At 43.5% G+C, this 24,568-nt stretch overlaps 1 protein-coding gene across 1 annotated transcript in view; it reads left to right on the top strand.

Moving 5' to 3' along the window:
- LOC140346568 (zinc finger SWIM domain-containing protein 6-like) overlaps positions 1–24,366 on the top strand; it is a 105,131-nt gene extending 80,765 nt beyond the window's left edge. The window contains exons 8-14 of the mRNA XM_072432697.1: positions 248–394; positions 3,018–3,278; positions 4,157–4,292; positions 20,203–20,360; positions 21,005–21,168; positions 21,518–21,599; positions 21,722–24,366. Of these exons, the coding sequence (XP_072288798.1) occupies positions 248–394; positions 3,018–3,278; positions 4,157–4,292; positions 20,203–20,360; positions 21,005–21,168; positions 21,518–21,599; positions 21,722–22,587 (1,814 nt within the window). The 3' untranslated portion in view covers positions 22,588–24,366. The remainder of the gene's footprint in view (positions 1–247; positions 395–3,017; positions 3,279–4,156; positions 4,293–20,202; positions 20,361–21,004; positions 21,169–21,517; positions 21,600–21,721) is intronic.
- Positions 24,367–24,568: the final 202 nt, after the last annotated feature.

Here is a 24,568-nt window from a genome sequence, read left to right on the forward strand (position 1 = left end):
TGATTTCAAAGTCTCAAGCTCCAAACAGAGCGGCTCTCTAGTACTGCACCTCAGGCCACGCCCTCCTCATTTCCTCACATTTTGGTGTATTTGCATTCATGCAATCCAGTCTGAGAATTCAATTCATTGAATGGCAGTTCCTCATCTTAAGTCTTCTGACTGTTTGAAGCGCACTTACTGCTTTAGTCCTCTTTGGGAATAGTGTATACTATGCATTATGTGCTAAACAACAGTTTCCTTCTTATAGAGCTGCTTCAAAAAGGCCACACTTCTATCACCAACATGGAGGGCTGGGTGGGTCACCCGCTGGACCCCATCGGGACCCTGTTCAGCACCCTCACTGAGTCGGGACGAGGGGGAGATGAGGGCTCCACCACCTGCTTAGACCTCTCCGGTACATTTACCTTACAAACAGCCAAATAAAGCTAATGTGTCGCTGTAACTTACAGTTGTACATGTTATTTATCTTTGTGCTCAGATGTGATGTAATGACGTGAAGACAATTTTTCTGTTGAAAATATTTTACATGAACTGACCGATCGTATTTTGATCATCGTAATCGTTATCTGGACTATACAGACTCTCAAACACATACTAAAGCATGCAATTATCCAAAAAATAACAACAACATTACATCATGTTTCTTCAGTTTGTGCTAATCCCAGGTTTAATTGTGATCACACTGTAAATGTAATTTACTCCTTAAAATAAAACCTTGTTCTATGGCAACAAGGATATTTCTGGGCGGTGATGCAAATGACCTCTGCTGTATAAATCAGATTATACAAGTTTTATTCTTTGACCAGTGACTCATTTCACATTCTGATATGACTTTGGATATAGTTCTTACTCTTGACATAGTTGCGATGCAGACGGCGCAAAGTTGGGTTCATTCCAAATTCACCTCGTCTCATCTCCTCCCGCCGCTCTTCCATTTTAAACGCCGTTCTCCCGCGCTGCTCCGGCTCGGCCCTCATCGGCTCGGACCGGAGAACGCTCCCGGGGCGTTAATCTCGACTTTGGGTGGTCACTGCGTCCCAGGCTCCTCCGACACTTTAAACTTTTGCGTCGTACTCGAAGCGTATGATCTACAAGTGTAAATTCATTATTTGTCGGGGATTAGTGCCATAAACTGACCACAATCGCATCTTTTAAGGGACTACTTTCTGGGCCTGTTGTGAAAAAGTGTATTTACTTATTATAAGATTTAATGTCAGTTTTTGTCTCACGTGGAGCGGCTCAGTACTGTTTTCCACACACCAGTAAATGAGTAAGTTCCGTTTTCTTCCGCAGTTCGAGTATTGTATAAGCAGAACTTAGTGACTAAAATGTGATATCTACACGCTGTCTTCATCTCATTAGAAAACATTTAACTCTTGTAAGAAAGAGCCGTTTGCGGGTTTTCAGGACTTTCTTCCTCCTTTCACGGTTTAAAGATTATTCACAATGATTGAGACTGTGACTGTGAACAGTGAAATCTTTAATTTTCTTTAATTCCGAGGTCTGACATGTCACTGTTCCTCAACTTTGTGACCGGCTTTACAACATGTAACTCTCCAAAAGACAAAATAAAGTTAAATTTGACCAAAACACCCAGATAAAATAACTTGATTTACATTTAGGCCTATTTTTCTGACTCTATGTTGAACTAAAAAGTCTTAATTTTGCTTCGAAAGTTGTCACAATTGTAATTTTTTGGTTCTTAGGATTAAATTGTGACCTGCATAATTATCAATTAGATTATTAATACACCTGATAACCTTGACATAGCAAACTGTGGGCCTTCTATAATGCGGTGGTATATTCAGAATGTCAGAATGAGACAATAGGGCCGTTGCCATAGCAATTAACAATTTATAAGCAGAAATCCTTTATTTTTTAAGGGAAAAAGCCCTCGAATGTTGTATACAACAGGTTTATGAGAACATTTCCACTGTACAAAGCATTTTTATGTCTTTTGTCAGCAAAATGCTGTATTTTGATGAATGAGGCGACTTTTACAAACAACTGTATACATCAGATACAGTATACAGTCTATTAAACTATCATCTAAAGCTCCGTTACATCGTTCACATTTCTGGCCAAGTTGTTAGCTTAATTCCGACAATGCCTCAGAGCGTAGCATGAAGTTTAACGGTTCAATTCCCTCTAAAGACATGGGAATCTCTGTGCAGCGTTTGTATATTCCTCTTGTGTCCGTGTGGGTTTCCTCTGTTCCCTTTAGCAACGTAAAACCTGCACATGCAATAGGCTTATCCCACAGCCCTGACTAAAGCTAGCGTCCTGCTCCTGACATGTGTCCCCAGGGCTATTGAAGGATGGGTCAAATGCAGAGGACACGTTCCTCTACGGGGAATTCACCTTCGCCTTATTTAAAAACCATGAGAGAGGGAGGCAGTTAAGGGTCATGGAGTCTTTATAATCCTCCAGGGGCCAGTTGAGGTGTAGAAGCAGGAAACAGGCTCTTTCAGAACACGCTCATCTATTTAGCCTCACATTATGATGTTTCACATGTGTTAAGTTGCATATTGCATTGCAGTTTAATTACATACACACAGCGCGCAGCCTTCTGATTTCATTCACTAATTATTGCTTTTATAACGAGCTGTATAAGAGCAAAAATAAGAAGGGGAAAAAAAGCTTACTGTTAAAAGCCTGACTCGGCTTGATGCACCACAAATCCTCTACAGAATCATTGTTAACTATGTAAAATGTATTACAAAGAACATGTCATTTAAAGAAATAGGTGTACAATTCTGTCTCTAGAGCATCTTTCAAAAACACTTACAACCAAATTATTTCAGCAGTTCTTTTTATTATTTTTAGAACATCCTTCTAATAATGATGCCACTGTTTTTTTTTAATCATCTTTTATCTTGTGTTAAAAAGAGTCTTTATAGTCTCGATATCGAAAATAATGATCAAAATACGATAACGATTGTTTTAATTGTCAACTAGTCGGGATTATTCTGATTAATCCTCAAGCCAAACTCTCTCTCCTCGCCTCCTTTTCCCAGACTGTTCGAGTGTCGTGAGCCGGGCCGACCTGCAGCGGATGCCCGTGCAGCGGTTGCTCGGAGACGGCGAATCGTACGTGGCGCTGGCGGTGGAGACGGCTCTGATCGGGTTAGGGCAGCAGCGGGTGATGCCTGACGGGCTGTACGCGCAGGAGAAGGTGTGTCGCAATGAAGAGCAGCTATTGGCCAAGCTACAGGAAGTGGAGCTGGACGAGACCCTGGTCAAAATCTTCCGTAAACAAGCCGTGTTTCTGCTGGAGGGTGAGGAGGCTTTAGTTTCACCGCTTATCCTTCTTTTCATCATCAATGCTTACGATATGTTTTAAATGTATTTACACACATTCCATACTTCTTTAAGGTTTGTTTTTTTAATAGTTGGCACTTCAACTGTAGAAAGGTCCCTGGTTTGATTCGTGGCAGGGCGGGGCCTTTCTGGGTGGTTTGCATGTTATCCACATGTATGTTTCCAGTTTGCTGGTCTCACCTTGTGGCCTTTAGGTGGCACATGCCCCAGAACCACACAGTACCACTTTGAACAGGAAAAAACACATTGGCTCAGACCTCTTGTTTATTATCCTTTCATTTTGTGGTGCAAACAGAGGCTGAGCCGCCTCTGCCTGACCAGAATGAGCTCTTTACACAGTAAGACCCGAGCACACACATGCTTATGGGAAATGGAGGAGGGGTCAGGCCCACAGCCCCACCCAAACCACGACCACCCACCTCTGGCTCCGGAGCTAATGGAGCCCTAGGCCTCAGGGCCTCTGTGGGCCCCTGGGGGCCGGGCTGCCACGCTCTGATGTGGTGTGCCACTCACAGGCCTGCTGGGGTTTAAAATAACCACCAGAGACTGAGAGGAAGTGGAGGAACACGAGGGAGGGACAGGGCAGCGGGCCCAGTATACACACAGCTCCATATGTGTGATGACATCACTGTGTCAGCGCCATGTGGGCGGAGCACACCCGAGCTGCACGTGTCACCTCATATGATGCCTCTTTGTTAACTTTTACACACTGTATCAAATCAGAGGATCGGCCTGAAACTTCTTTCTGAGCATTTGTTTATTTTTGGTCGTTATTATCTTTCTTGCCCGTATTTCCTGCACTCGATGTGTAACACGTCTTCCTCTGTCGTTACAGCCGGGCCGTACTCTGGTCTGGGGGAGATCGTCCACCGGGAGAGCGTCCCCATGCACACGTTCGCCCGTTACCTGTTCACCTCGCTCCTACCTCACGACGCTGAGCTGGCGTACAAACTTGCACTGAGAGCCATGCGGTAGGTCTGCTGCTCTGTGTGGCCTCCCGACCTGCCTCAAGGAGCTTTTATTGGCTTTGGGTAGAAAAAATGCTCTGCTTACTCTGCAAATCAGGAATAGGTCTTTATAGCAGGGTTTAGGTTACCGTGCTTTAATTATCTATTTCCACACAAAAAGGTACAAATGGAGATCATGTTTTAAAAGTACATTCACTCTTACATAAACTGACACTGAACCGGGTGTAAATGTTCCGTAATGTACAGTATAAAACAAGCTTTGTACTGTATCCTGGTAACGAGTAAACCAGACACTGTCAGATACAGTTATTAGCTTCACACTAGAATGATGAGTGAGAAATTATACCTTTTATCTTCTCATTAATTAATATGCTCAGTAATTATTTTAGTCATATCGGTTGGCTCGGGGGAAACTGGAATCCACATTAGAGAATATTTCAAATGTTCCACCAAAAACAAAAGCTCCTGCTCTTGTGTGTATTGATTATGGTCAGTGTAGTAGTAGTAGTAGTAGTAGTGGTTGTGGTGGTGGTGGTGGTGGTGGTAGAAGATTATAGATGATACTGGATATTCTACTTCTAACACTGTAGTTTAGACGTGTACAAATATGTCACTCTCCACGCGTCCTGGATGTATTTCTGAACCGGGAACACAAATCACAGATATTTGACTGTCCATTCGACTGCAGTCTGAGGCGCCCTGTTGCTTCCCGTTATGCGTTTGTGCTGCGTGTGTTTTAGTGTTGTGACTAGTGGGAGTGGGATCGGTGAATATTAATTACACTAATGAGCCTCTAATTAGCGTGTCTGTAATAAGGAGAACACACACGCGCACGTTAGAGGGGCCGCGGGGACACGGCGGCACTCGTTCTGTTGCACAAAGCTCGGTCTCTCTCGGTCCGGCTTGGAAAAAACTGATGAGTAAATGAAGTGGAAGTGATGTGTTTATGAGGCCGGCGTCATGTTGGACGCACGGAGGAAGAAAATAGGTGACGGACAAAGTTTGTTGACTATTTTGATCATGTTTCCAAGAATAATTTCAATTTAAATGTCAATGCATTAGTTATATCTATCTAATCATATCTGAGCATTGGGACATGGCTTAAGGGTGCAGTCACACTTTTGAGCCCAGTTTAATTTTGATTGAGACTTCATTTTGGTTCTGGTTTTGTCCTGGTTTAGCCAAAATGTTAATGTGAGTGTGCCCTAAAGTCCTAATATGTTGATCCAAGTGAAGTTTAATGTATTCACATATAGATGGATCCTTGCACTGCTAACATAACGCCTACATTCTAAAGGCTGGTGTTGTTCCGGGTGCGTACCCATGTTCCCCGGTACCCATGTTCCCCGGTACCCATGTTCCCCGGTACCCACGTTCCCCTATTTCTATGATTGCATATATCAGCATAGGCTACTGGTTCAGGTTCCACATTCCCAATAACGTGAGTAAATTTATGGGGAACATAAGGCTGACTACTGTTCCATACGTTTGCTCTAATGCATTTGCAATAGTGGAGTTAGCATTAGCCTCCAAATGTCACAAACTATGATAAACAGGGCTGTTTGCTACCGATGATAATTCGACCACGCGTGATGAAAACTCTACCACTAGTAGAGTTTTGTTTAGCTTATCGGCGTAGCGACTGGCACCAAAACTAGCATGAATGTAGCGAGCCACAACAGTTTGACAATAAATGTTTTGTTTTGTTTCACCAAATGCTTAAAACCCCTATATTAAAGGCGCAATGGACGATTTTTCGGCGGTTTGAGAACTCAGGCGATTTGAGCACTCCCCCGTGCGGCCTGATACAACACACACGTGCGTTTGTTTATTAGCGCGACGGAGCGCATCGCATCTCTCGTCTCCCGTAGATTTCCGTCTCTTCTGAGTCAGCTCGAACTGTCTTTCTCCGTCCTAATTTTGTCCCGTACACTGAGGGAACTATATTATGATAGATCAATGCGCTTAGACACGCGGAAATGTGGGATGAGCTGCACGAGGCTGCAGGTGAGCGGTAGGTGCGTTTTATGATTGATACGTGGCAGGACTAATCGACAGTCCACGCCACGAGGAAATAAGACTCAGATTTGGTCAAAAAAATCGTCCATTCAACCTTTAATTAATAAACTGTAGATAATAGAGCTGGAAATTAGCTTTTGACTGTAACAAACATAAATAACAACCGTTTGTGTACACAGCCTAAAAACCTCAAAATTCATGTTTTTTTTATTTTGTTGCCTCATTAAAATGAATGGGATGGACTGTTAATATTAGTACCAGGCTGTGTCTGCCATAGGAGTGATAAGTTTAGTTGCAGACACAGCCTGGCACATAGATGTATAGATGGATGGATCTGTCATTTCCATCTTAATTCTATCCAGGTACAGTCCATCGCATCTGGGCTCATCGAGTTTATTTCGACCACACCTCCTTTTGTGGTTTAAAAACGGTAAAAGCGAAAACAACTTGCTCCATTTTCCTGGCTGGTGGCTCTCTAGGGAGGAGCTGTGACTCTCAAGGTTACACACATGTCCCCACAAACCCACATCCTACACACCGCACGCTTTCCCTGAGTCAGCCTCTGCTCGCTCTTCCTCTCTTCCTCCCCCTCTCTAGCTTCCCGCTCTTTTTGTCTCTTTGCCCCGCTCCCTCTTCTCTCTTACCTCTCCCTCTCCTCTCTTACCTCTCTTTCTATCCTCTCTTACCTCTCCCTCTCCTCTCTTACCTCTCCCTCTCCTCTCTTACCTCTCCCTCTCCTCTTACCTCTCCCTCTCCTCTCTTACCTCTCCCTCTCCTCTCTTACCTCTCCCTCTCCTCTTACCTCTCCCTCTCCTCTCTTACCTCTCCCTCTCCTCTCTTACCTCTCCCTCTTCTCTCTTACCTCTCCCTCTTCTCTCTTACCTCTCCCTCTCCTCTCTTACCTCTCCCTCTCCTCTCTTACCTCTCCCTCTCTCCTCTTACCTCTCCCTCTCCTCTCTTACCTCTCCCTCTCCTCTCTTACCTCTCCCTCTCCTCTCTTACCTCTCCCTCTCCTCTTACCTCTCCCTCTCCTCTCTTACCTCTCCCTCTCCTCTCTTACCTCTCCCTCTCCTCTTACCTCTCCCTCTCCTCTCTTACCTCTCCCTCTCCTCTTACCTCTCCCTCTCCTCTTACCTCTCCCTCTCCTCTTACCTCTCCCTCTCCTCTTACCTCTCCCTCTCCTCTCTTACCTCTCCCTCTCCTCTTACCTCTCCCTCTCCTCTTACCTCTCCCTCTCCTCTCTTACCTCTCCCTCTCCTCTTACCTCTCCCTCTCCTCTCTTACCTCTCCCTCTCCTCTCTTACCTCTCCCTCTCCTCTCTTACCTCTCCCTCTCCTCTCTTACCTCTCCCTCTCCTCTCTTACCTCTCCCTCTCCTCTCTTACCTCTCCCTCTCCTCTCTTACCTCTCCCTCTCCTCTTACCTCTCCCTCTCCTCTCTTACCTCTCCCTCTCCTCTTACCTCTCCCTCTCCTCTCTTACCTCTCCCTCTCCTCTCTTACCTCTCCCTCTCCTCTTACCTCTCCCTCTCCTCTCTTACCTCTCCCTCTCCTCTTACCTCTCCCTCTCCTCTTACCTCTCCCTCTCCTCTTACCTCTCCCTCTCCTCTTACCTCTCCCTCTCCTCTCTTACCTCTCCCTCTCCTCTTACCTCTCCCTCTCCTCTTACCTCTCCCTCTCCTCTCTTACCTCTCCCTCTCCTCTTACCTCTCCCTCTCCTCTCTTACCTCTCCCTCTCCTCTCTTACCTCTCCCTCTCCTCTCTTACCTCTCCCTCTCCTCTTACCTCTCCCTCTCCTCTCTTACCTCTCCCTCTCCTCTCTTACCTCTCCCTCTCCTCTCTTACCTCTCCCTCTCCTCTTACCTCTCCCTCTCCTCTCTTACCTCTCCCTCTCCTCTTACCTCTCCCTCTCCTCTCTTACCTCTCCCTCTCCTCTCTTACCTCTCCCTCTCCTCTCTTACCTCTCCCTCTCCTCTTACCTCTCCCTCTCCTCTCTTACCTCTCCCTCTCCTCTTACCTCTCCCTCTCCTCTCTTACCTCTCCCTCTCCTCTCTTACCTCTCCCTCTCCTCTTACCTCTCCCTCTCCTCTCTTACCTCTCCCTCTCCTCTTACCTCTCCCTCTCTCCTCTTACCTCTCCCTCTCCTCTCTTACCTCTCCCTCTCCTCTCTTGTGGGTCTCGACGCTCAGTTCACGTTGCAGATAAAGTGTGACTCGGATCAGTTTTCATGTGTGAACGCGAACGGGCCCCGGAGTGTCCAAAGTGGAGAAGAAAGCGGGAGTCGTCTTTAGCTTTTGTCGCACCATTTCAGTGTAAAACTTCTGCAGCGTTTGAACGGTTTATCTGTTTGATTTCTATCTTTTTTAATATGAAAAAGGTGGCACCAGAGCAGAAGTCAGATAAATGTGACTTGCTTTTTCAGACTGCAGCCACTTTCCTCTCTCTCCATCATCTCCTGTCTCTTTTTCTTTGTTTCTCTCTCATATATGTCCCTTACTTTCCCTCTCTCTCTCTCTCTCTCTCTCTCTCACTCTCTTTCTTTCTCTCTCTCTCTCTCTCTCTCCCCTTCCACCCCTCGCTCGCCCCTCCTCCCTCTCCTGGGGTGTGAAACCGGCGATTTAGAATAATATGGCCACTTATGGTTGCTCCTGGGAAAAGGAGGTGTCTACTCAGCACATAATGAATGTGTGTAATGTAGCGTAGTGTAATATGATAGCATATACCTCCTGGCTCCCACGAGACGGCGGACTGTTAAATATAGAGGAGGAAGTAAAAGAAGCAGGCCTATTCTAATGGGCCTATTATAACACTATCATTGATACAAGGCGAGAGGAGACGTATAGCTCTCCCATTCCCATGTTTTCTCCCCCACCGCTCGCACACCAAAGGAATATTTATAGTGTTTGTAAGCATTGGTGTATTTATATTCTGTAGCTGTTGCTAATTGGGGCCTGTCTTAAAGGTGGACGCTGCACAAATTTAACAGAAGGGAAAAAAAGTTATCACGGCGCCAATAATGATGCTCAATACATACAGAGTTGGGTCGTACACAGGGACATTTACTTGAGTTATGTTTTGAAGAAATTGTACTTTTTGGACACAATACTTTTACTTTGGCCTGAGTAATATGTTCGAATTTGTGATTCCTGCGCCGCTGCTTCAGATATGTTCACATTTTTCTCCTTTGTGTTGTCCATCTATTGAAAAATACCAGATTGTTAGCATTATTTATCGTTTTGTCCATCCAATTACATTCACTTCAGATGTTACGCCCCAACAGTTGTTACTATTATTGCTACTATTATTACTCTTGAATAGTAGTTTCCCCAAATACTTTTTTGCACCACTACTTTGTGCTTTTTACTTGAGTGTTATTACTTTTGAGCGGCGATATTTGAGTATTTGAGGCATATTAGTGTTTTTATACGTTTAAATTGTGTAGCTGTTACTGTCTTAAAGCTAGCCAGCGCGCAATATGCAACGAAATGACTTGGAGTGAGCCAAATGCAAGAGGAAAAAAAGTTCTTGGAATAGCTAGAGGCGACTGCAAAAGAAGGAAAGATGCTTAGTTGTCCTTAGCTCAACTCAAATCCCACGCGGCCGCGATCATATGAGATTTCCATATGCGATAGCCGGCTCTCCATGCTAATGAATGCAGAGGCGCTGCGTAATCCACAACCCCCGATGCACAGGCAAATCCATAATCTTCAAATATATACAGCGCTGTGTACACAATATGCAAAGTTGGCATAAACTGAGACAATAGATCAATGACACGCACATATCGCTGACACCTCCTTTTTAAGTGTTTAACCTCTGCCAGAAGATGGTTCAGAACCGTTGTAAAGGCATTAAATGTTTAAAGAAGCAATTGGTGTGCAGTTTTGACTTCAGAAAAGATTGTTTCTTGCACGCATCAGCATCAGGGAGAGCAAAAGTTGAGGCATTATTACTTGGTGATAATATGTATTATATAAAAGATATTGAATGCTGTTTATAATAAGAATGTAGAATATTGTACATTTACTTAAAAGGCCCACGCTTTGAGTTTCTGACCCCATTGAATCCAATTTTTATTTTTTTTTTATTTTTTTTTACAAAGCTACAAAGACATGCTATATATTGTTGTTTATTTCATGCCACTGTGTAACACAGATGAGTAATACAGGGCAATGGGTGTTCAATCATAGCTTGATTTGTCTAGTTTTGTCCCAAAAAATCCAGACCCTAACCCTGGTTAAAATGAGCCCATTCTCAATCATTTCTGACCTGGCATTGTGAATTGGCCTTAAAAGCTAGCATGAAGCTAACTCTCATTAGATTTAGCACTTTTTCACATCTAAAGTCTTATGATTTCACATCAAATGGCACTAGAAGCATAGTTCTCCTTGTAGGCTTCAAAAAGATGCGTCTTACTCCCAGGTAAAGCCTCCAGGGGGTGCATGGGACGCTGTGCACAATGGGGAAGCTAATTCATATGCTAATTAGAGGTGCACTCGGGTGCAGAAGAGGGTTCACCATCTGCTTGTTGGTTCTTGGGAGATGGCATTGCGCTGGGCTAAAATGTTCCCCAGTATCGTGTTTAATTCACAAGCAAGTTACAGGTCGTAGCCATGGAAAGGTGACGCCACTCACAGGACAAATGCAAATCTTTACAAGGGTTTCTGTCTTAAGTAATAAAAGCACTTCCCTTCAAAGTGCATTTGGCAGTGTTATGTGTTAAATATTTACTATAGTCAAGTGGCAGTTTGTGAAGACAAGTTGAAAAACTAAAGTTCAAAAGTTCTAAAAATCCCTCTCTTTATGTAATACAAATTCACACAAAATACAAAATGCGACACTTTCTACACAGTGAACATTCTTCTGACAGTTTAAACATTCATTTAAGAAAATAAAGGTGTTAAGTCTTATTTTTCTTTGTCAAATGAGTCATAATTAGTGAGTAAATTAGAAGAGCTTAGTTAGAGGTTAGTTTGGTTGCTAGGTGCTCCTCATGTGGTCTAACCAGGAAGTCAAAATATAAACTTGAAACTAGAGAAAAGATCTTTTTGTAAATGTCAACCGTGTTTAGTAAATGGACCGTCAACCTGTCATATTCACTTTAATGCAATTACTTTGGAACATTCCTGGCAAAACTGTAACATCTCCATGGAGACAAGCGGGTGGAAGTCAGGCTTTCATCATTTTATCATTTTGAGTAGAAAAAGCTTCAGTTGTAGTCATCTGGACTCAGTTTGCAAAAATAGACGTTTCGACTCTCATCCAAGAGTCATTGTCAATAACAGAATTTAGGTCGAGAACTCCGATATTAATACTGTTCTGTGGTAAGACCCGCCCATTGGGCGGAGCCTTCCTGAAGTAGAAAGAGTTGTTTGTTTCAACAGAAACTCCCCCTTGTATCTACCGAGCTAGCCTATTCAGAATCTTAATGGGCTATTAGAAACCTCTTTGTCTTTGTGAGACCCTGGCTCAACCACCCTGAGTACCTGATTAGCATCTGAATGTCCTCTACCTTTCCAGGGGTTCAGTATCCCATTATAAATAACAGGAAGATTAAACCTTAGTCCTCCATTTCTGTTTAAAGAAGGTCTTTCTTTTTTAACAAAAATAGCTTCCTTAACTCCTCTTTCAAACCATCTTTTCTCCCTGCTTAAAACCTTCACCTCACCGTCTTCAAACGAGTGATTAGAGGCTTCAAGATGGAGATGCACGGCGCTCTGTGGTCCTGAACTAGTATTTCTTCTGTGCTGATAAAGCCTCTTGTGTAGAGGCTGTTTCGTCTCACCTATGTAACGTTCTTTACAACTTTTTTCACTGCATTGGATCGAATAAACTACATTGCTCTGTTTTTGAGTCGGCAACTTGTCCTTAGGGTGAACCAGTTTTTGTCTTAAAGTGTTTCCTGGTTTAAAATAAACAGGGACTTTGTGTTGTCTAAAAATTCTCTGCAGTTTTTCCGAGAGGCCAGACACATAAGGGATAGAGACACCCTTCCTTCTCTGTTCAGTTTCCCTTTTGTCCTGCTTCTTGGTTCTCTTCACTCTGTTGAGAGCCCAAGCGGGGTAACCACAGGCTGAGAGGGCATTTCGGACATGTTTTTCCTCTTTCTTCTTGCCCTCTGAGCTGGTGGGCACACCTTGAGCTCTGTGTTGTAAGGTTCTGATCACCCCCAGCTTGTGCTGTAGTGGGTGGTTGGAACCAAAGAGCAGATACTGGTCCGTGTGTGTAGGTTTCCTATATACTTCTATTTGGAGTTTCCCGTCCTCTCCTCTGATCGTGGAACAATCAAGAAAGGCCAAGCGTCACATCCCACTATGGGAGAGACGGGCGAGCCCATGGCACAGCCATGAATCTGTCTGTAAAATTGTCCAAAACACGCACAACTTTGTGGATAAAGTGAAACATCTCCAACTGGACCCAGATGACCTCATGATTTCATATGATGTTGGGTCCCTTTTCACCTGCATCCCGACCTCTGATGCAGTAGCAGCAGTGAGGATCAGACTGCAGGAAGACACCACCCTACAGGAAAGGACCAAACTGACACCTGAACACATATGTAAACTGTTGGACATCTGTCTGAACACCACTTACTTTCAATTCCGGGGACAATTTTACAGACAGATTCATGGCTGTGCCATGGGCTCGCCCGTCTCTCCCATAGTGGCCAACCTGTACATGGAGCACTTTGAGAAGAAGGCACTGTCCTCATTCTCAGGCATAGCCCCAAAACTGTGGCTCCGCTATGTCGATGATACTTTTGTAACAATCAAGAAACAAGAGCTGGAAACCTTCTCTGATCACATCAATGCTGTGAACCCACATATCAGGTTTACAAGAGAAGACGCTAAGGAGAATCGCTTGGCCTTTCTTGATTGTTCCACGATCAGAGGAGAGGACGGGGAAACTCCAAATAGAAGTATATAGGAAACCTACACACACGGACCAGTATCTGCTCTTTGGTTCCAACCACCCACTACAGCACAAGCTGGGGGTGATCAGAACCTTACAACACAGAGCTCAAGGTGTGCCCACCAGCTCAGAGGGCAAGAAGAAAGAGGAAAAACATGTCCGAAATGCCCTCTCAGCCTGTGGTTACCCCGCTTGGGCTCTCAACAGAGTGAAGAGAACCAAGAAGCAGGACAAAAGGGAAACTGAACAGAGAAGGAAGGGTGTTTCTATCCCTTATGTGTCTGGCCTCTCGGAAAAACTGCAGAGAATTTTTAGACAACACAAAGTCCCTGTTTATTTTAAACCAGGAAACACTTTAAGACAAAAACTGGTTCACCCAAAGGACAAGTTGCCGACTCAAAAACAGAGCAATGTAGTTTATTCGATCCAATGCAGTGAAGAAAGCTGTAAAGAACGTTACATAGGTGAGACGAAACAGCCTCTACACAAGAGGCTTTATCAGCACAGAAGAAATACTAGTTCAGGACCACAGAGCGCCGTGCAGCTCCATCTTGAAGCCTCTAATCACTCGTTTGAAGACGGTGAGGTGAAGGTTTTAAGCAGGGAGAAAAGATGGTTTGAAAGAGGAGTTAAGGAAGCTATTTTTGTTAAAAAAGAAAGACCTTCTTTAAACAGAAATGGAGGGCTAAGGTTTAATATTCCTGTTATTTATAATGGGATACTGAACCCCTGGAAAGGTAGAGGACATTCAGATGCTAATCAGGTACTCAGGGTGGTTGAGCCAGGGTCTCACAAAGACAAAGAGGATTCTAATAGCCCATTAAGATTCTGAATAGGCTAGCTCGGTAGATACAAGGGGGGAGTTTCTGTTGAAACATACAACTCTTTCTACTTCAGGAAGGCTCCTCCCAATGGGCGGGTCTTACCACAGAACAGTATTAATATCGGAGTTCTCGACCTAAATTCTGTTATTGACAATGACTCTTGGATGAGAGTCGAAACGTCTATTTTTGCAAACTGAGTCCAGATGACTACAACTGAAGCTTTTTCTACTATGGAACACGCCTGGACGAATGAGGGATTACACCGACATATTTATCATTTTGACTTTGTTGCATTTATATCTGTTGTACATACAAATTATAGTTTTACACCAATCGAGCCGGTATTTGTGGAGAAAACATTGAAAAATCTGTGGAAAATGACAGGAAGTGACATCACACTAGGGACACTCAAGTTTATGCATAATTTACACAAAGAAACATATTTTTTGACCCTTTAAACATTAATTTAACAAACTAAATGTGCTCTTATACATGTTTATTTGTCAAATAATCTTTTGCCCAGTGTTTGCTTTGCAATTCCCTAGTGTGATGTCATCAATTACAAACAGGAAGTGAAATTATAAACAAAAACAATTGGCAGTTCTGTGATAACATTTCTGTAATTTTTAGCAAAAATCTAAATACATTTATCTTAACAGTATTTTAGTTCCATGAGTCGTCCAAACGGTCAGAGGCACTTTAAGATAACCCTTGAACAAAACAATGTATTTTAGTTTTGGAAGCTTTCCGTTCAAACATAACAATCGAGTATCACAGTATTTCCTCCTTTTTTTTTTTACTATTTTATTTTTCATCAGAACACAGAAAAACCCAAACTAAACAACAAAATAACAACAACAACAACAACAACAGAAGAGGGAATAAAATAAAAGCACAAGCAAAGCAAACAAAACTGGGAAACTAAAACTAAAACAGTGCGTGCTGGACCCGGGGGACATGAGTTACAGGAGCAAAAGTTAAAAATAAGGGAGTTGCATCAGAGAAGAAAGAGATAATATTATAAATACCAACATACAAACACATACTTGTATATATACATACACAAAGAGGAATTACTAGGCATCAGGTGAAATGAGTCTATTTTTAAGTTGAGTCCTGAGGTTATATGTCTGTTATGACATTCGTCCCGTCCTGGAACGCAGTATTTCCATGACTGTGTGTTTAATCAAGTCCTCCACAGACTCGTCTATTATGCTCACATCACGTGTCTGCGAGGTTGTGAACTTGCACCGGGGCAACGCTTTCAAGTGTGAGCTGAGATATTCTGCTGGCTGGATAGAGGGCGGCCTACAGCGGATGTGTGATAAATTATACAGGTGCCGAGTGTTTAGAGTCGGGGGAAGCGAAGACGAGCTGAGGTCAGTGTCGAAGGCTGACGAAGAGCAGACACCAGCACGGCCCCGGGATTTAGGCTCAAAAACCCAAACAACACTGGAGTTTATCAGGCCCGTGTTTAAGAACATTTACCACTATTATTTCACGTGTGTCCAGTTTATTTTTATCAATTTTTTTATATTATTATGAGGATTTTAAAAAGTAGTCATTTATATCTATGGTACTTCTCATCATGTGTCAATGTTAAAAATGTTAACATTGGTCCGTCTTGCTTTTTCTATTAAACAACATGGAAAAAAGTGGATTTCAACTGTGCATTGCTGAAACATGACTGGTATTGAAATGAAAATGATGTATTGGTAATGTAGTTTGTTTGGCATTAGTAGATTTAGCCATTCAGCAGCAATAGTGCAGTAGATTATTTGTTTTGTGGCAATGGTGTTCACGAAGCTCAGTGTAGGTACAATGTTTAACTCCCCAGGTCATATACAGCACTGGATAAAGGAATACAGATTAAAACGTTTTTGTTTAAGTTACATTTTGTCATAATTCATTATTTTAAGTATTTTCTGGACTATAAACTGTAGACTATAGACTGTAAAAAAAATGCATAATAGAGAAGAAAAAAACATATAAGTCGCACTGGAGTATTTTATCTTGAAATGCAGTTTAAAATAATAACAGATTAGAGAACATGGTGAATAGGTGTACGTATGCTAACGCTAACACCTTCAGCTACATGACGCACAGACAGAACTGTGGTAAGTGTCTGGTATGTTAACGTAACATATTAACAGTTATTCAGATAACTATAGCATAAAGAACATGCTAACAAGTTTACCAAAGCATCAGTTTTACCCCAAATCACTAAATCCATTGAATTCTTCTTCCTCTGTGTCACTTCTAAACAACTCCACAAACTCCAGAGGAAGAGGAAGTGCAGATTCTTCTTCTGCATCGCTTAGAGCCTAGAGCGCCCTCTTGTGGTTGTCAGAGTGAAAATAACAAATATTATAGTCCGGAAACTACTCTTTCCCGTCACATCGGTTATACTTCCTACAGTATGTTACACAACTTGTATTTGGTTCAGTGCAGCTGTGTTCTAACTTTATGTTTTGAATTTGTACTATTTAATTCATCAGATTTCATTCTTATTGTTTCCATATTGTTTTTATCACTGTTCAGCTGTGTTATTCGTAATGGAAAAGTCCACAGGCGAACCTCTGTCAGTAAAAGCATGTGGTTTTGAGTTCAGACTTTGGAGGAAAACATTCTTACATTATTATCATTACATATTTTAAGAAAATAAATTGAATAAAACAACTGGTTAGAAGTGGAAAAAGAAAAATGTAATGAATTTGCTGTTTTCTTTATCACATGTAACAAATGTGTCACGGAGTAGAAAGCATCTGTCGGGCCATTGCCTGGAGAACCTGCTCGTTTTACACAGCCCACACTGGCCCAGAGATTCTCCATGCAGCGCTTGTGTTTGGACTGAGAGCGATCCATGAGGGCCTTCTCCTTCCATCTTTGTTTCTCCGGGAACAATGGCTCGGTATGGATTTTTCTCCCAACATTTCGAGAAGGTTATTTTTCAGCCATGCCCGCCCTCTCCAGCTCCCATCCAGCGGAGGCCTCTGGCTCTCTGGTGAAACCCAAACAAAGACAGGAATGTTGATGAGGGCTCCGTCTTTACCCTGGGCCCTCTCTCTTTTTTTTTTGCTTTGCTTCACCCCAGGAATCTCTCCCAAGGCCCCGCAGTGCTGGGAGCTTTTAGCAGCTCTCTGATGTGTGCGCGCTGGAGCCGGCTGCTGCTGCTAGGGCTCCAAACATCTCCATTTTAGTCAGAGTGTGCGCCACTGTGGCAGAGACATGGAAGTAGAAGAAATGAATTATTTAAATAGGAGCTGGCCAGCGTGTTTGTGAAGTTGGCTTTGGTGAGTTGCAGTCGCATTAGGTGCAAGTCTTTCCAGGTGGATGTTACACCAAACGTGTTCATGTGAAATCAACCTCGATCGAATGGCAAACTCGGGATGGCAATATCATGATCTAGTTATTTGTTCAGTACAAGTCTGTCCTAAAACACAGGGTACGTGGATGCTCCCTCCATGTGGCAGCCGCCCCTGAATGTGCCACGCCGTCTTGTCGAGGCCCGATCTCGTCTGAAGCTAAGCCAGGTCGGGCCTGGTTAGTATTGGATGGGAGACACTGGGTGCTACAGTGGGGCAGCAGGCTGTAGTTGTGTCTTAGCTGCCTCACTTTTTTTCAGTCTACCCCAGGGCAGCTGTGGCTACAATAGTACCTTATCACCAGGTGTGGAGTGAATGAGAAATGCAATGTAAAGCTTTGAGAGTTAAAAAAGCACTGCATAAATCCAAGTGAGTGAATTGTGAAACCAACCTTTACTTTTGGGGGTTTGTTTTAGTCTAGTCTTTATTCGTTGTGCAAAAGTGAACCTCAAATACAAAAATAGCATTGTCACACTGACTGTTGGAAAAACAATCCTGACTTTTTAAATGAATTATTTTCAGTAATCACAGTTGAGGTCAAGATTTTGTCCCATCCCTAAATTGAACATTAAAGGGCCTCTACATGTGATTTTAGGTGGAGAATCTATCGAAACTATCTCGATCTTGTTTGTTTCCTTGTGTTCCACGTAATGGCATAAAACTTGGTTAATGAAGTGTCTTGCTCAAGGACACAGTGACAGTGTGCACTACCGCCCCCCTGTGGCACCTCTCATCCACACACTAACCAAGCCCATCCCTGCTTCACTTCCAATACTCTATATAAACTGTATGAGGAACTGAGCGTCCATGAGCAACAGTTTGTCGTCGTCACACCAACGTCTCCGTCTCATCTCAGGCCTTCTCCACTTCCTTGTTTTTATTTTCATATGTTGCTGGAATGTGCGCTTGTCACTCTGCTCCGTGCTCTGAAATCGAACCTGGCATTAAGCGTCGCGTTGCTTTTACCACGCTGCCTCCTTGTCCTTTCCAAAGGGCAGGTCCGTGTGTGTGTGTGTGTTTGCGTGTGCGTGTGTGTGCGTGTGTTTGCGTGTGCGTGTGTGTGCGTGTGTGTGTGCAAGTGCGTGTAAGCCTGGCCCTGCACATGCGCCGTCCTACGTGCTGCTTTCTCATTCATGTGTGAGTATTTGTTTGAAGTGCGTCCAGCCTTACGGGGGCTGGAAGGTGAATCCCCTAATTTCCCACTGGACTCAATTATCTTTGTGATTGGCTGAGGGAAGGCCAGGTTGTACGCCATCTTCTGAAGAGAGCGCAGACCTTTGAAAGTAAGAAAGGTGGGGAGGGAGAGAGAGAGACGGGAGAGAAGAGGAATAGAATATGAGCTGGTCACAGTGGTAATGGCGTTTGGTGCTATCTCTGCCCCTGTCAGGCTGGTAATAATGAGACCAGAGAACTCCTGTATCCACTAGCAGGTGTTACTCACTCCTGGCTTCATTATGACCAATTAGAGTGAAGAAAATACTAATTATACCTCGGTTTCTAGGTGATTAAGTGGCGGGTTGGAGGTAAATTGCAGGGATAGGCTAACTTTAATCCCCCTGTGATCAGCAAAAGCCATCTTCAGTTTGAAGTCACTTTTCAAACCGCTCTTAATGAAGGCATCTGTACGGGATTCCTGTCTGTCTGCGCCTCGACCCGTCAGAACAAAGTCGTGTTTTAAGTGGGGATGGTTTTCGCGGCTTCTCCCAACGTTTCTCCGCCGCCCCGTTCAGATTCATCCCGGTTTTGTTGAATATTTGATCACATGCAGCATTAGTTTGAGCATAATAGCAGCTGTATTTCATGTCAGGTGCTGCAGTCAGATGAAAGGCGGGGGCGAAAAGGCCGGGTTACAGAAGCCGATGTCGTTCCAATGCATCGCAAGCGACTTACTTTTCGTGTAGAGACGTTTTGTAAACTAGTCCCGCAATCGCATTTTAGAAGAGGATATATGGATTTGTACTTGTACTCGGTGTCAATATGTTAACTTTTGAGAAGGTTTAGACAATAACATGTGTCATTATCAAATGTTCTCTCATCACTGGACCATATCGCTCTCACATTCATTCACTATATTTAAAAAAGGACCTCCGATTTGTGGATCTGACTCCAAACGTTTAGCGTGACTTCCCAAATCCGACCGTTCTATTGACAAGCTGATGTTTGAATTCATAAGCACCAACGTTAAACGGCACATAATGCTAACTGTACTTTTTAAAACCATTTTATATTGTTCTGCAGTTGTATTTTGCCATTGTACGCTCGTCATTAATCCTGTTCACAACATCGTCTTCGCTGAGCGCTCGCAAATCACTCAGTTTAGATTTTGCCCAGATCATTGCGTCACATGTAAAAAAATCCAGACTTCTAAATTAACCATCAATGGACTAGTTCTGGGGTCAAACTGTTTCACAAGGATCGCACGGCTCTACTAGCATAGCAGTCACATTGCCTAAAGGCTCCATTTATTTATTCCCATTGCTGACAGAAGAAGGCATCGAATAACATTATTGGAAAGTTTGTAAAGTGGGTTTTGAATTGTAAATCGAACTTGACAATTGAGAATCCCAAAGTGACCGCAGTGCAAATTAAAGTCACACAAACGCATCATATGTCAGCAACAGCTCCGTGTCCTTGGGGAACACGCATCACCCTTGACCTCGTATGAAGGCGGACTGAATGAATAAAGCACCTTGAGTATCTTGAAAAGCGTTGTAACTTGTGTAACTTCTACTACAGCGTCGTCCGATCTCGTTCACCTCTAACCGTGCGCCCCGTCTCTCTCTCTCTCGTTCTCAGGTTGCCGGTTCTGGAGTCCACTGCGTCGTCCAGTGACCTGTCCCGGCCTCACCACATCGTGTCCGTGGTGCCTAACCGTTACCCGCGCTGGTTCACCCTCAGCCACATCGAGTCCCAGCAGTGTGAGCTGGCCTCCACCATGCTCACTGCAGCCAAAGGTATTCAATCTAGCGAGCGTTTACTCACCTTTTTGCTTAATATTCCTGACAAAAAGCATATTGTAACCTCCAGTAATGTCTTCAATCACTGTGGAACTGGTTCACTGAGTCGACCCCAAATGAAAAAGGGATGGATTATGCAGAAGATGATTTAAGATATTATGATCCAATTCTGATAAATAACTATACATTTAATTGCTAAATGTATACTCCTTAACATTTTAAGATTTACTGCACTCATTTTTATTTATATTTATTATTTTATTTTATTTTATTTTCATTCATTTTATTTTCATTTATTTTATTTCAGTTTATTTCATTTATTTTTTTTTTCATTCATTTATTTTTTAATTATTATTATATTTATTTATTTTTTTATTGATTTTAAGTTGGACATAGAAAATAAATGGCCAGAATGAGCCAGTGTGTCAGCGGCCAAAATGGAAACATACCAACATTTGCTCTGCTGGCCACTGTTCATGTCGAGCCCTGAATGTACCGTACATAAACAAATGTGATTTTAGTACACGCCAGATGGTCGCCTGCCCACGCGCTGGACGCTTGTCGTGTGCACGCGAAATATACCAACGGGAGTCGCCTTGTTCTTGTTCTTAAAGAGTTGTTGTCCTGCTCTTCTCGCTCAGGTGACAGTCGCAGGCTTGAAACGGTCCTGGAGTCCATCCAGAAGAACATCCATTCCTCGTCCCACATCTTCAAACTGGCACAAGACGCCTTCAAGATCGCCACTTTGATGGACAGCCTGCCCGACATCACTCTGCTCAAGGTCTCTCTGGAGCTGGGGCTGCAGGTGCGTGAGCTCACACAGGAGCGGACTCCATATCTGCAGAAGGGTCCTCACATGTTGCCTCGGTGACCTTGAAACATTAGTCAAATACAGGGGAAACCTTGATAAATAGAATGCAGACAACACAGTACACTTTTGATGCTCCAAATGTGTCTCTTAAAGTGGTTCTCTTAAAACTGTAGCTCTGGGATGAGAATGTGTGTTATTCTGACTGTTTAGATCGATGTAATGGAGGTTTGAACTAAATATTACATGCCATGAACAAACCATGCCAGTTTACCTTGTGTGTTTTATATATGTATTATGTTATATATGTTTTCCCTGATTGCACGCTCATGTACTCCGTCTATAGGTGATGAGAATAACTCTGTCCACGTTGAACTGGAGGAGAAGAGAGATGGTGCGCTGGTTAGTCACGTGTGCCACTGAAGTCGGTGAGTGTCTGAAGTGTGTGTTGTGTGTTGTTTATTCCACTCGATGCTGATAGTGTCTGTGTGTGTTTGTGTGTGTGTGTGTGTGTGTCTCTCTCTGTATGTGTGTGTGTGTGTGTCTGCAGGTGTGTACGCGCTGGACAGCATCATGCAGAGCTGGTTCACTCTCTTCACCCCGACCGAGGCCACCAGCATCGTGGCCACCACCGTCATGTCCAACAGCACCATCGTCCGCCTGCACCTGGACTGCCACCAGCAGGAGAACCTGGCCTCCTCCGCCCGCACCCTGGCCCTGCAGTGTGCCATGAAGGACCCTCAGAACTGCGCCCTGTCCGCCCTGACTCTCTGTGAAAAAGACCACATTGCCTTCGAGACAGCCTACCAGATTGTACTAGATGCAGCGGCCACAGGGATGAGCTACACGCAGCTGTTCACCATCGCTCGCTACATGGAGCACCGCGGGTACCCCATGAGAGCCTACAAGCTAGCCACGTTAGCCATGGCCCACCTCAACCTCAGTTACAACCAGGACACTCACCCGGCCATCAATGACGTGCTGTGGGCCTGTGCACTTAGCCACTCGCTGGGGAAGAATGAGTTAGCTGCTGTCATCCCCCTGGTGGTCAAGAGTGTGAAGTGCGCCACCGTTTTGTCGGACATTTTGCGGCGGTGCACGCTGACCACGCCGGGGATGGTGTCGGCGCTGCACAGCCGCAGGAACTCTGGGAAGCTCATGTCCCTGGACAAGGCGCCTCTAAGGCAGCTGCTGGACGCTACCATCGGGGCCTACATCAACACCACGCACTCACGGCTCACGCACATCAGCCCGCGCCACTACAGCGAGTTCATCGAGTTCCTGGGGAAAGCCCGGGAGACATTTATGATGGCTCACGACGGACACATTCAGTTCACACAGTTCATAGACAACCTGAAACAGATCTACAAGGGCAAAAAGAAACTCATGATGCTGGTGAGGGAGAGGTTTGGCTGAGGGCGACCGAGGGGCACGTGCCCCTCCCACTCTAGGACTTTTCTATTAACTTGCCTTTTGAACTTCTTTTGAACTTAAACCGACCAGTAAAAAGAGGGATGTGACTTGTAGAATGAAGCAAAAAGAGAAAAGAAGACAAAAAAATCCAGAGCCACATGCGGTATTATTGTTCTTGCTGTTGTTATTGTTATAAACATTATTACTATTATTATTGATAATAATATTATTACTACTATGTGTACAGAAGTGTTTTTATTTTTAAGAAGAGAGGAAATTTGTCACGTTGTGAATGTTGTGTATTTCTCTACATGTGTGTGAGAGGAACATGAAAAGTGAAATGGCTTTTTTAAACTCTTGGTTCTTCTTATTTTTATGATTTGAGACATCTTTTACCCTTTTCACTGTATATTGAGTTAAATGTTGTCAAGTGGCTGAAGCCCCTCTACAAAGCGCTCATGTAAAGAAAAAGAAGTACAAAAAATGTGTCGGCATCCTCAAAGAGAAACTATGGCTTTAAACCACAGAGCACCTCCCTCTGCCCGGCCCGGCCCAGCGCGGGTCAGCACTGGTCAGCACTGACATTACGCCTTGGTCCAGACTCCACAGTAGCATCAGCAGCACTTATTTGTTTCTCTGGTCCCAGACTTTAGCTTCATCACACAACAACGCTCTTAGTAAACTTTGAATTGACCCACTTAAAGGACAGTAGTCTGTGGTATTACACCTGATGTCATGCAGTAAAACCATGGCCAAATTAGACCACACACACATGTGATCCATTCTGAACAGAGGACAAAGGACTACCTCATAATATTGTATTAAATACTCCAGTTTTTTATCATGATATTTAGGCTGTGAGCGCTAACAGTGTTTCATGTGTTTCATGTAACATGCTTTTCACTTTGGAGGAGAAATACTATCTAATGACATCACTGCCATAAACGAGAGGACTGACAAACTAGTGGTTAAAAAATCTGCTTGGTAATTCGTACGACACATTATACACACAATACGGTCAAACAGTGTCAGTGTTAGTCTAGAGTTATTTATGTCTTTGCACAGGTTTTGAGATTCGCAACAGGCCAATTCCTGCCATCACAGTAGCAAGAATGCTTGCTAACATGCTGCTAGCTTTGGAAGTCTTGCAGCGCTTGTTTTAAGAAGACATACTCTGACATTTATGTTGTGCCAGAACTCAAGTCATGCATCAAACTTGTGGTTCACGTTGGTCATTCTGTGTGCTTCCGGGCTTTTATCTCACACCTTTCAGTTTACTGTCTGTGACCACTGCCCCAGCTACAACGAAACGGTACTTTATTTCACCACCGGCATCGCAACTTTCCCCTGCTTTTCCTCCTCTAAAATGGCCAGTGTCGATTCCCTCTTTGCATGTGAATTGTTAGAAATTAGGCTTTCTACTGTTATAGTTCATTGTGTGGAAACTTCGGTAATTGTCAACCAGAACGTTCTCAGGGATTTCTCTACACAGGAATTAAAAATGGCGGAACAAATGAATCACAAACTTGGAGAAAACAGACTAAAACGCAACATGGGCGAGCATTTAATGTACTCTGTATATATGCCATAGTATATGTCTGATGACGGAGGATCTGAAAGTATATGTTATACTAATTTATACAGAGTATTCTATGTAATGTGAAATACTTGAAGCCGCTGTAGTTTGGTCTCTCACGCTTTTTTTTTTGTTCTATTTTTGTCTACTTTTTTAAATTTCTTTTCATTTAAAACAACATATCAAAAAGGACACGTCAATGGCTCCTCCCACAGCCACTGCTTACACTCAAATATATTAAAAAAAAGATTACTACTGACTCGAAGTTGGACAAATGTGTTATGGTTATTTAAATATGCATGCCTAATTACTACGCTTGGACGCAATTGGGAATTAATCTGCCAAACGATGAATGTATGTCCAGCCTCATCCTAAGAGTAAAATCATCGTTAACCGTAGCAACAACGG

This window comes from Eucyclogobius newberryi, unplaced genomic scaffold (genome assembly GCF_026437365.1).
Source record: "Eucyclogobius newberryi isolate DKJ021-1_F unplaced genomic scaffold, fEucNew1.0.hap1 SCAF_6, whole genome shotgun sequence".
Classification (NCBI taxonomy): domain Eukaryota; kingdom Metazoa; phylum Chordata; class Actinopteri; order Gobiiformes; family Gobiidae; genus Eucyclogobius; species Eucyclogobius newberryi.